Below are 13,385 nucleotides of genomic sequence, written 5' to 3'. Positions count from 1 at the left end.
GAAAGCAAAGAGGACTGTATTGTCAGAAGGCAGCAAGCCCACTACAAAAATTAAAAAAAAACAAAACTCTGCCCATTACAGTCTAGGAGAGAACAGAAAGTGAGAAGCTTCACCAGCCCAGTGGAAGAGAAAGTTAAAGAATTTTCCCTTTCTGTTTTTGGGAAAGGAGGACCTACTCAATTACATAAAGGAGGAGCCAAAAGACTCCAAACAGTGTTAAGATCCTGTGGTGTATTTATGCTGCATCTGTCACATGTTCATACACCATAAGAAATCTGTTAGCAGCACCACAAAGCAGCAAGTAATTTACCCCATCTGCGATCAAAATTAGTAGAAGTTGTATTAGCCTTCATTAATTGCCTTCCTGAGAGATAATCACATCAAGAGACTGCCCTGTGACAAAGGGAAGGACACAAGGACTTCCAAGAAGAAGAATAGTATTAAATATTTGATTTATTTATTTATTTATATTACAACTTTAGGCACTTCAAAGCTGATTGCATTCACTGTAGGTATTTCCCTATCCCCAGGGGACTTTAAAATCTAAGGCCTAGGTTCACCAAGCCGCAATTCTTTTTCACGGGAGGGGCCCCACTATCACAGGAAGGGGTGTAGCCGTGATAATGGCCCCTCCCCCGAGAGCGGCCGGCTGTCCTCCAATTTAGAAAACGGATGCCAAATTTATCAACATCCATCTTCCTAATCGGCCCAGCATGGAGTTCGGGAAATGGACGCCCGTAAACTAAGCGTCCGTTTCCTGAATCGGACCACCGTCACCTTTTTTTAAACTTTTTTTTTTTTTTTACCTTTTTCAAACTTTTCCTTCCTCCTACTTAATATCACAACAATATTAAGCAGGAGGATGAAGAGAAAAGCAGTATTTTCTGCTTTTCTGTACAACCTTTGAGAGTGCTCAGCAATTTTGCATTGTGGGTGAATAGCTAATAGCCTCATTAGCATGCATTTGCATGTGGTGAGCGCTATTAGTTTCATTATGTGTTGGACACACGTTGTGAGGCGCTAATCCCCTTATTGCATAAATGTATTAGGTAGCACCTACGCAACCCATGTCCAACTGCAAGTTAAACATTGCGCTTGGCTGACCGCACTGTATTGCGTTGGCCCCTTTGAGTTTTTAATCCTGTTTATCTGAACACATTTGAATCTGAAGGAGAACTTTCACATCAACCTCACTGAACGGTTTGCTTTATATTATGTTATTTTACATATCAGGGTATTTTTTTCCCTTTTCTTGTTTTTCTAATGTGATAAATTAATTCCTTTAGAACATAGGAAGATAACAAGTTGACATACTGGGTCAGACTGAGGTCAATCAATCCCAGCATCCTGTTTCTAACAGTGACCAATCCATGTTACAAGCACCTGGCAAGGTCCTAAAACATTATGTAGATCCCATGATACTAATGCCAGTAAGAGCAGTGGCTATTCCCTAAGTCAGCTTGCTTAACAGCAGTTTATGGACTTCTCCTCCAGGAACTTAGCGCCGGCCATCCAGTGCTCTTACCATGTGACAGGGGCCGGCCAATGGCACGGATACCCTGTCACATGGTAAGGGCAAAGGGCCATCGGCACCATTTTTATTAGCGCAGCCGATGACCTGAGAGCGGGAGATTGCTCCCCGCGCCCCCACTGGACCACCAGGTAATTTAAAAACATTTTGGGGGGGTCGGGAGGGTGGGGGAGGCTAAGGGGTCAGTTTTAAAGGGTCGGGGTGGGGTTTTTTTTTATCGGGCCATCGGCGCCATGTTTATTAGTGGCAGCCGACGACCCGAGAGCGGGCGATCGGTCCCGGGGCTTCCACTGGACCACCAGGTGATTTTAAAACATTTTGGGGGGGTTTGGGAGGGTGGGAGAAGGTAAGGGATTAGTTTTAAAGGGTCAGGGTGGGTTTAGGGGTTGTTTTGGTGTGCCGGTTTCCCCCCCCCCCCCAAATAATTCCCGTTAGTGGACACAAACCCGATTAACGGTTTTTCACGATAAATTGGGGGAATTTCTATTGTATCGTACTCTTTAACAATTTTTGACGATTTAGAAAAATATCGGACGATATTTTAAATCGTCAAAAAATGATTGGAGATTAAAAATCCCCTTATGTCCATTTCAGAAGTATTCTCATGTTTCAAATCAAAACAGCAATGCCTCAATTTTTGTTTAAACAAATGTTACAGTATTTCCACCCTCTTATTTTCAGAAGTAAACAAAAGATCTAAATGGATTTAGATTGAGGCCTTGTATTGAATACCGGTTGGGTTGTCACAAATTTTGGTTATTTAAGTAGCAGGTCATAAATTTGGATATTTCTATAACTTACGGTAACATGGTCCAAATCTTGTCCATTCTCCTGAGAGGATGCTATCATATCTTTTTCTGCAATCCACTGTTCTAAATCTTCAACTTCACGCCTTAACTGAAATAAATGGTACAAATCCTGTAGTTTGTGTCTCCGCTTATCAGCAAGGTCTCGGACACCCGCATACTTTTTGTCAACTTCACCCTGGCGTCTAATGATTTGTTCACTGAAATGTAGTAAATAAAAGGCAGTGAGCAAGTGAGCTTATACAGGAACTCTCATATAAATATGCATACTTTAATATCTGCAATCAGCCTTCAGTACAATATGATGCATTCGGATACAACCTGATAATCATTTAAAAAGAAGAAAGATGTTCTTCCTAAGATATCCAAATTGGAAGTATCAGCAGGTAAGCATATGCTGACATTTGAAAGCTATCAAGTTCCAGATTTAGGCTCTGTGGTGGGAAAACACATCACTACATTTTGTCTTAGGAGAGGTATGTGAGGTAGGCAGTAGAATTTGAACAATTTTTAGTGCTATGACCCCTGTGTATATTAGAAACCACTTCAAAGTACTTCAAGTACTACTGCAACCCCCACTTGTGGGGATGGGTGAATCAGATCAGATTAAATGTGAACCCCACCTAAACCAGGTTTAAATAAGTTCAATTTACATATAGACTTAAGTAAATCTGGATAGATCATTTGTGACTGGATTCAAATCTCCATATTCACCAGGTGACATGGTTGGGATGCGAATATTCACATATTTGTACTTATACTCAAATTATTTGGAAATTTGCTCTATTTTCAATTACAGTACTTTGAATAGAAATCTGAACCAATATGAATAAATCCAGATAAAGGGTAAGATTTGAATCAGATTTCTAATTACCCAAAAACATTTGTCAAATAATCGCAAATCCAAACCTGGATTCAAACCTGGATAGAGGTGGTTTGTGGGCCCCTAATTTTTATCATTCAAAATTGAGTTAAAGAATTTTATGAAAGGAAGATGCAGAAAAATGATAAAAGTTGGTCAAATAATGGTGCCATTGTCAAAAGAAGAGACACTCCAAGGAGCTACGACTATATGATTATTCAAATAATTCTTTCTTCCAGCGAAGAGTGTGATTTGCTCTAGAAGTCTCCTTGTACTCATGTTCCAGCATCACAAGAAAGGAATTAAATACTTGCTTCTCTTTTGTATTGACATGTAGAATTTCATACTGACAATATGACAAAAAAAGCCAATAGATTTTACTGACTAGCATGATGCTGAGCTAACTTGATTCATTACTTTAGTAACATAGTATATGATGGCAGATAAAGACCAAATGAGCCATCCAGTCTGCCCAGCAAGATGTTTAGGTTTGTAACTGCTGCTCTGTACAGGTTACCCCCATGCAGAAATGTTACACCAAACATTACCACAAATATTTCTTCATTTTCATCCTCTAGCCTGTAGGGATCCTCTGTATTGCCTTATGCTTTTTGAATTCCATTACCGTATTTGTCTTCACCACCTCTTCTGGGAGGGCATTCCATGCATTTTGTGAAGAAGTATTTCCTGACATTGTTCTTGAGTCTACCCCCTTAGAGTTTCATATTATGATCACTAGTTCTAAAGCTTCCTTTCCATCAGAAAAGGTTTAATTCATTTACATCATTAATACTTTTCTGGCATTTAAAAGTCTATCATATCTCCCCATCTCTCCTCTCCTGCAGGGTTTATATATTTAGGTCCTTCAGTCTCATTTAGGGATGTGAATCGTATTTCGGACGATTGAAAATATCGTACGATATTTTCAAAATCGTCAGAAATCGGGGGCTCCCCGAAACCGATAGGAAAACCCCACGATATTGTTCGTGGGGTTCTCTTATCGTTTTGGGGGAGGGCGGGAAAAACGGCACACAAAAATAATCCCTAAACCCACCCCGACCCTTTGAAACTAATCCCTTAGCTTCCCCCACCCTCCCGACTCCCCCAAAAACTTTTTACAGGTACCTGGTGGTCCAGTGGGGGTCCCGGGAGCGATCTCCCGCTCTCGGGCCGTCGGCTGCCACTAATCAAAATGGCGCCGTTGGCCCTTTGCCCTTACCATGTGACAGGGTATCCGTGCCATTGCCCGGCCCCTGTCACATGGAAGGAGCACTGGATGGCCAGCGCCATCTTTAAAAATGGCGCAGCCATCCAGTGCTCCTACCATGTGACAGTGGCCGGCCAATGGCACGGATACCATATCACATGGTAATGGCAAAGGGCCATCGGCGCCATTTTTATTAGTGGCAGCCGACGGCCCGAGAGCGGGAGATCGCTCCCGGGACCCCTACTGGACCACCAGGTACCTGTAAAAGGTTTTGGGGAGGTGGGGGAAACTAAGGGATTAGTTTTAAAAGGTCGGGGTGGGTTTTTTGTTTATCGGCTCAGGCACAGCCGATAAAAAAAAACCCGATCGGGCCGGACGAAAAAAAAATCATGATGTGAATCGGAACCGGAATCAGAACCGATTCCGGTTCCAATTCACATCTCTAGTCTCATTTAATATGGCTTTCGGTCAGACCATATTTTTCAGTTGCCTCTTTCTGGACCACTTCTATCTTGTTCCTATCCTTTTTGAGACACAGTCTCCAGAACTGAACACAATACTCCAGGTGAGACCTCACCAACAACCTGTACAAGGGCATTATCACCTCTTTTCTTTTTTTCTGGTTATGCCTTTCTCTATGCAGCCCAGCATTCCTCTGGCCTTAATAACTGCCTTGACACATTGCTTAGCTACATTCAGATCTTTGGACCATATTATCCCAAGGTCTTTCTCTTGGCCTGTGCACATCAGTTTTATTTTGCTTCCCCATCACATATAGCTCCTTTGGAATACTGTACCCCGACTACATGATTCTACATTTCTTGGCATTAAATCCTAATTGTCATACCTTCGAACACTCCTCAAGCTTTCTTATATAGCATCTCTTTCTCTCTACTCTTCAGGTATGTCAATTCTGTTGCAGATCTTAGTGTCATCTGCAAAATGACAAACTTTACCATATAACACCTCTGCAGTATCATGCAGAAAAAATTTAAGAGAATCTGTTCCAAAAACAGTTATTGAGGTACTTCACTTATCTCCCTTCTCTTCTCAGAGTAGGTTTCATTTACCACCACTTGCTGTTGTCTGGTCAGTCAAGCACTTAGTAATCCATTCCACTACCTTGGAATCCAAGCTTCTCATTTTATTCATATGCCTCCTTTGCTGGACCATATCAAAATCTTTCCTGAAATCCAGGTAAATCATATAAAATGCTCATCCTTGATCTAATTCTCTAGTCACCCAATCAAAAAAACTTAGATTTGTTTGGCATGACCTTCATCTACTAAAATTATGTACAGCCCATTCGATAATAGATAATTCACTATCCTTTCCTTCAAGAGTCTCCATTAAAGTTTCCTACTACTGAGAGAAAGCTAACCAGCCTGTAATTTTCAGCCTCCTCTCTGCTACTTTTTTTGTGTAGCTGGACCACTCCCATCTCCAAATATTCAGAGAGATAGCCATGTTAGTCTAGTGTAGTGTTGGAAACAGGATTCTGGGCTTCATGGACTCTCGGTCTGATCCAGTATGGCAACTTGTTATGTTCCTATTTTCTTATGTGGGTAAAATATATGGGGATTGGGGGAGATACAGAAGAAAGAGAAGGCATTGAATAGGCAAGCAGGGTGTGGAAACAAGTTGATAGCATTAAAGTCCAGCCTACTGACTATGGAGTTAAGTGTGAAAAGACAGAATGATCTGAGAATAATTTTCAGCCACCTCTTTAGAGTATCACATCGATTTCCTCTTCTTCTTAAATTAATTTATCTTTCTTACATAAAGATTTGATGCCTTTTCAGTACAATGCCTTACAACTTGGTACACTTCACTTATATTCTCCCAGCCTTCTCCCATTTTACCAAAGCCCATATTTTGGAAATCCAAGACTTTGATCTTCATGCTAATTCTCTTTGCCTTGGCTGTTATAACAAAAACCATAATGTCTGATTATCATTGGTGCTTAGGTGGGCATTTATCTGCATGTCAGAGATACTATCTCCATCTGTTAGTATCAGGTTAAGTATTGCTTCTCCATTTGTGGTTTCCATCACCATTCATCTGAGCATAGACCCTTGAAGGGCATCCACAATCTCTTTCTTGCAGATTCTGCAGAAGGGATACTACAATCCACATCAGACAGATTAAAATCCCTAACAAGCCCTATCTCACCCTTGCTTCCCACCTTTTGGATGACTTTGCCCAGATTTCTGTGTCTTTAGTAGGGATGTGCATTTGTTGTGAATGAATGCGCAATCCGCAACGTATAGGTCCCTATTCGTTGCATTTGTGGGTTCGCGAAACATATAGCGAACTTCCACGAATGCAATGAATCCTGAATGAATAAACCCTCCACCCTCCTGACCCCCCCCCCCCCCCAAGACTTGTCTAAAGTCCCTGGTGGTCCTGGATCAATCTCCTGTACTTGCGCTGTCGGCTGCTGGTATTCAAAATGGCACCAATAGCCTTTGACTTTACTATGTCACAGGGGCTACCGGTGCCATTGGTTGGCCCCTGTCACATGGTAGGGGCACAAGATGGCGCCGGCCGTCCATCGCTCCTACCATGTGACAGGGGCCGACCAATGGCACCGGTAGCCCCTGTGACATATTAAGGGCAAAGGCTATAGGCGCCATTTTGAATACTGGCAGCTGACGGCCCGAGTGCAAGAGATCGCTCCAGGACCCCTGCTGGACCACCAGGCACTTTTGGCAAGTCTTGAGGGGGGTGTCAGGAGGGTGGGGGGTTGTAGTGAATTAAATTTAAAGGGTTGGGATTTTTTTTTAACTTTAATGGGAAACGAATACCATACGTAACTAATTGACGAATCGGGGTCCCCCGAAAATGGATGTAATTGATTTGGGTCCCAACGACTACGAATACCAAATCAAACGTATCCGTCTCTGCTGCACATCTCTAGTCTTTAGTGCATTGAGACAGATCTGATAACTATGTCTGCAAAGCAATTAAGATTCATCTGTAGAGATGTTGCAAATGGGCTTGTTAGTCTAGTTTTGTGTTAAAATTTTGTTTATACTTTTTTAACCACTTTGAACTCGATCTAAGAGGTATATACATTTTTAAAATAAATAAATACAGTGTAAATGGATGTTCTATCGTCTCTTTTTAAGACAGCTGATGGCACTTCTTCTTTCTCCACACCCTCTGCATTTCAGTTGTTTGGATATTGTTTTTGATATAAAGAACTATTCCTCACCCCTTTTCTGTCATCTCTATCCTTCCTCAGCAGCTTATAGCCCAGTATGGCCATATCCCCATTCTTGAGACTCACTAAACCATGTCTGTTATAGCACAAATATCCAAGTCCAGGCCTTCAGATCTCAATCTTTATTACCCAGACTACAAGCATTTGTGCTCATAGCTTTCCAGCTTTTCCCCCTTGACTTACTGCTCTTCCTGGTTTCCTTTTCTGCCCTTTCGCTTAGAAGTAGACTATTGAGCTGATTAATTTTCTTAATTTCTCGTATTTGTTGCATCCAAAAAGTAAATAGCTAGATAAGAAGCTAATGTAAAACTGCATTATAACAAGCATAAACATGGCATTTGACACAAATATTAATGGCCAGTGTTAATGACATGCATTACTGCAGACAGAAAAATACACATATAAATGCATTAACACAAAAACATCCCTGAAGTTTAGATACATATTTTGTTTCTGTGTCTGTGTTACATACTGCACATTTTAATGTGTACAATATTTTGCTGTGCTAATAGGTAATGAGCTGTTTTGCATTTTTTGTATCTCATTACCCTATTACCATAGATTTTGCATTAACACCAATGCAAGCTAATTTACACAGATTAACAGCGCTGTTAACATGCATTAACCGCTTGTGATCAATAGCAAGGCATTTGATCTGCGTTAATACTTGCATTATGGTTAGTTTAATTTAGTACATTGACCCCTAAATCATGCATTTGTATGGTCCAAAATGCAGGCTTCAGAACTTTATCTAGTAGCTTCGGTTTGGTTGAGTCAGGAATTTTAATATAGCCACATACCCTTCAGGGTGCTCTGAAGCAAGAAGTTGCTGGGCCCGATCTGCTAGATGCTTGATATTGTTTCCATAATGTTCTACAGTTTGTTGCAGGGTGAGGTGCCTCTTCACCATCACAACAGCACTTTCTTCATCCTGTAAGCAAACACAATTTCAATCTTTACTGTGCTGTAAGGATTTTGCATTTACTCATTTTCAGTTTACCTGCATGGTCACCATCTCCTCTTCACCATACACTCACCTCTTGACCCCTAAACACATGGGGGTAGATTTTAAAAGAAGCGCGATCAGCCTACTTTTGCTTGCGCATCAGACTCAAGCAAAAGTACGCTGGATTTTAGTAGATACGCGCGGAGCCGCGCGTATCCACTAAAATCCTGGATCGGCGCGCGCAAGGCTATCGATTTTGTATAGCCTGCGCGCGCCGAGCCGCGCTGCCTCCCCCCGTTCCCTCCAAGGCCGCTCCGAAATCGGAGCGGCCTCGGAGGGAACTTTCCTTTGCCCTCCCCTCACCTTACCCTCCCTTCCCCTACCTAACCCACCCACCCGGCCCTGTCTACACCCCCCCCTTACCTTTGTCGGGGGATTTACGCCTCCCGGAGGGAGACGTAAATCCCCGCGCGCCAGCGGGCCTGCTGCGCGCCGGGCCGCGACCTGGGGGCGGGTACGGAGGGCGTGGCCACGCCCCCGGGCCGTAGCCACGCCCCGTACCCGCCCCCAAAACGCTGCCGACACGCCCCCGCAACGCCGCGCGCTCCGGCCCCGCCCCCCGACACGCCCCCCTCCGAGAACCCCGGGACGTACGCGAGTCCCGGGGCTCTGCGCGCGCCGGGAGGCCTATGTAAAATAGGCTTCCCGGCGCGCAGGGCCCTGCTCGCCTAAATCCGCCCGGTTTTGGGCGGATTTAGGCGAGCAGGGCTCTGAAAATCTACCCCATGAAGTAGTTTGTCCTTCATCCAGCCACTCTAAATCACAGAGCTGCCAATCTGGGGAGCCAGCCTAGATGCTGTATTCCCATGGGGAAAACTCGTTTATGAATTGCTTCTCATTGATAGCAAAAATGGCAGAATTGAGCAGTTGTGCCTGTTTGTTTCTATTAGTGAATTACATTGAATCATTGGTGATTTCCAGAAATCACCTGAAGACTGGCATTGATTAGTGCTTCAAATGTTGTGCCATGATCCAGGTGAAAGAGAAGCAATGACCATCATATCTTTTGAGAAAAACTTGCACTGCACCCCATTAGCAACTTTACAAAATGTGAAAGTTGTGCTGTTTGGGTTTTGTACTGTATTTAAAGCATGCAATTTTATTTTTAAGCCAACACTGGAATTCTTTAGTGTCCTTTCATTTATTCTGAAATTTTTATGTCTTCTGGACACTGCATAGCAAACTGAGAAGCCTATGTATGAAGTCATGATAATATGGCAATCTGCATTAAACCCTGAATTCGGCGTTTAATGTGTGTTCAAACAGGATTACTGCGTATTGATTGGCAATGAATGCGTGAGTGTTTCTAATATTACTTGACTGCACATCCCCTGATACTGCACTCAACTCATGGAGCAAACTCTCCCAGGACATAGCTAACTCCTTTTGCCCACTCATCACCCACAAACACACTCCATCTCCCAACAGCAAGCCCTGGTACACTACAGAACTACACCAAATGAAACTCACTCTCAGACAAAAAGAGAGAGCATGGCGCAAAAACCCAACTCTGCAGCACTCCGCATCCTACAAAACATACCTACACACTTACCGCCTTACCATTCAAAAAACTAAACGTGACTACTACGCCACCAAGATACACCAATACACATTCAACCCCAAGGTCCTTTTCTCTTACATTGCAGCCCTCACCAAACCCATTACCCCCTCTATCACTGATTTATTTATTTATTTATTTATTTACTTTTATATACCGGTGTTCGATTTTACATATCACATCGGTTTACATTTAAACAAAATTTGCAGGAACTTATGCGTTACCTTTGTCAAATACATTAAACATTTAAATATGGGGATTGTTAACAAGGAATATAAAAGAACATGGGGAATGGCTAACACTACGGGGTGCATGAAGGGATGCACAAAGGGGAGTGCCCCTTCAGCGCGCAACGCCTGGTGTTCTGGTGATGATGAAGCCAGCTCCAAATGTCAAGAACTAGCCCAGTACTTCCACAACAAAATAGCCAACATACTCCTTAGGTTCCCCCATACCACCACCCACCTATCAAACACTCCCTCTCACAATCAACCCCCTCAATCCTCTAAAAGTTCACTCCACACCATCGACCTCACCTCCTCCAAGGAAATTGAGTCCATCCTCAAAAAAATCAAACCAGCATCCCACCCATCCGACACCATACCAACCAAATCCCTACTCTCCATTCCTAACACCATAGCAAAACCCCTAGCAGATATCATCAACTGTTCCCTAGCGTCCGGCTCTGTTCCTGATTCCCTAAAACACGCCATTGTCAAACCCCTTATCAAGAAACCCACCTTTGACCCCAAAGACCCATCAAACTACCGACCTATCTCGAATCTCCCCTTCATTGCAAAAATCTTAGAGAAAGTAGTAAACTCCCAACTGATGGACTATCTCGAAGAGAATAACATCCTTCACTCCTCCCAATTTGGCCTTCCGAAAAAACTTGAACACCGAAACCCTCTTACCATCACTCACTGACTCACTCCTCACCGGTCTTGACCACGGACAAAACTATCTCATTGCCTTTCTTGATATATCTGCGGCTTTTGTCACGATAAGCCACAACCTACTCATCTCCCGTCTAGCAGACATAGGTATCTCCGGCATAGCCCTCCTCTGGTTCAAATCATACCTGACAGACGTTTCTCTGTAAAAATCGGAAATCACGAATCCTCACACTTTACCCTCTCCCAAGGTATCCCCCAAGGTTCCTCCCTCTCCTCTACCCTTTTCAACATCTGCCTCCTCTCCCTCTGTCATCACCTCACTGAATTCGGCCTCAAATTTTACATCTATGCAGACGATGTTCAGATCATCATCCCTCTACGTGAATCTTTAGCTGCCACTATAAGCTACTGGGAGGACTGCCTCACATCCATTAACTCCCTCCTGACATCCCTGCAACTTGCCCTCAACTCGTCCAAAACAGAACTTATACTTATCCACAACCATCAGACCCTCAAATCCATTCCCACCAATGACCCTATGGCCCTCTCTCTCACATCACAACCCGCAGTTCGGAACCTCGGCGTCTTAATTGACCCATTACTTAACCTAAAAAAGCACATTAGCCCAGTACTCAAAGGTGGCTTTTATAAACTCAACATCATAAAAAAGCTCAAGCCGCTGCTCCATACGCATGACCTTAAAACTGTCATCCAAGCTACTATGTCATCCAAGTTAGACTACTGTAACTCGCTGTACCTTGGTCTCCCCTACTCTACCATTAAACCCTTACAGATCCTCCAAAATGCCACTGCAAGGATAATTAGCAACACTAAAAAAACAGACCACATAACCCCTATCCTAAAAGACCTGCATTGGCTTCCCATCCCATCACGCATACTCTTCAGATCACTCACCATCATACATAAAGCTATATACAATGATAACTCCACTTGGCTCAGTGAACCCTTCCGTTTCACACAATCCGCCCGCCCCACCAGAGCAAACCACAAATTTACCCTACAAGTCCCACCCCTTAAAAGGGCCCGACTAACTTCAACCAGAGACCGTGCCCTCTCAATTGCAGGCCCAACCCAATGGAATGCACTGCCCTCAAACCTCCGCCTGGAATCATGCCCAAATAAATTCCGCAAAATGCTAAAAACCTGGCTTTTCCACCAAGCCTTTCCGGATTAACTTTGCCACAATCTTCCCTCTCCCTGCACCCCCTTTAAATAATTGCCCCTCCTCCTTCCTCCCTGTAAATAGCCACCCAATTATACCCCCCACCCCAGTCTGTGTAAATAGCTCCTCTTATCACGCCCCCCTTTTTTAACTATTGCCTCGGGCTCCCTGTTAGAGTCCTCTCTAACTCTTGTTTTTGCTAGTTATCCACTCCCACCTCCCCGTTCTATGTATTTTCTACCTGCTGTTATAATGTAAACTGATATGATGTGTATTTTAATGTCGGTATAGAAAAACTGTTAAATAAATAAACAAACAAACAAACAAATAAATAAATAAATAAATAAATAAATATTATAAACCAAATCTGGCCAAAGGCATGTAATCTATTAACTGTGTCACATGGAAATCAGTATATTATTAGTAACATGGATTACAATAAAGCTTGCAATCTGTGTTAATCCTTGGAAAGTTAACTATATCCCAATAGATGTAGTTAACTTTCCTTGAAATTATCAGCAGACTAACACACTTGCCAATGCTTTTAGGGCCTACCCCATTAATCTCTAAAGTTGCTTTCATGCTAGGGGTGTATAGAAGTAAAAATTTCCTTTTGTTTTTCCTTTAATTTTTGGGGGAGGGGGAGGGTTCCACCACAAATTTTGTTTCATTTAATGTTTATTTCATTTATTGAGTTAAAAAAAAAAACAAAAACAGAAAAAAAAAAAAGAAACGGGGCCTCCCAAGACCCCCGTCCACACCACCCATCCCTCCCACCCAAAACAATACTGGGGCCAGAATTCTCCCCACCCACACTTATCCGGTCTGGGGGGATCTGATCACAGGCTTAGGCCCAGGTCAAAGCCTCGGTCTTGCATAGGCCTAGACCACAGTAGGTCACCGTGACCTCAGCCTAGACCCTATGCAAGGCCCAGGCTTGGAGACCTAGTCCCAGTTAATTGAACTGTAGTACACAAAACTGGCATTCTCTGCTGAGTATGCTTTGCTGGAGTTAATTTACTCTGGTACATCTCCAGCGGATGTCATCCTTTGAAGAAACAAGACAGTGAACTTAAGAGGCCTGGGTTCCAGCAGCCAGGCCTGGATGTG

At 43.2% G+C, this 13,385-nt stretch overlaps 1 protein-coding gene across 2 annotated transcripts in view; it reads right to left on the bottom strand.

The window, feature by feature from the left end:
- Window positions 1–13,385, bottom strand: part of SPTB (spectrin beta, erythrocytic) — a 273,420-nt gene that overhangs the window by 67,575 nt on the left and 192,460 nt on the right. For both annotated transcript variants that reach the window (XM_029598897.1, XM_029598898.1), the window contains exons 25-26: window positions 8,433–8,563; window positions 2,333–2,537 (exon numbers count right to left, since the gene is read on the bottom strand). In XM_029598897.1, the coding sequence (XP_029454757.1) occupies window positions 2,333–2,537; window positions 8,433–8,563 (336 nt within the window). The remainder of the gene's footprint in view (window positions 1–2,332; window positions 2,538–8,432; window positions 8,564–13,385) is intronic.

This window comes from Rhinatrema bivittatum, chromosome 4, assembly GCF_901001135.1.
Source record: "Rhinatrema bivittatum chromosome 4, aRhiBiv1.1, whole genome shotgun sequence".
NCBI classification, from domain to species: domain Eukaryota; kingdom Metazoa; phylum Chordata; class Amphibia; order Gymnophiona; family Rhinatrematidae; genus Rhinatrema; species Rhinatrema bivittatum.
The sequence above is the reverse complement of the archived record's forward strand: the minus strand, read 5'-3'. Positions and strand labels throughout refer to the sequence as shown.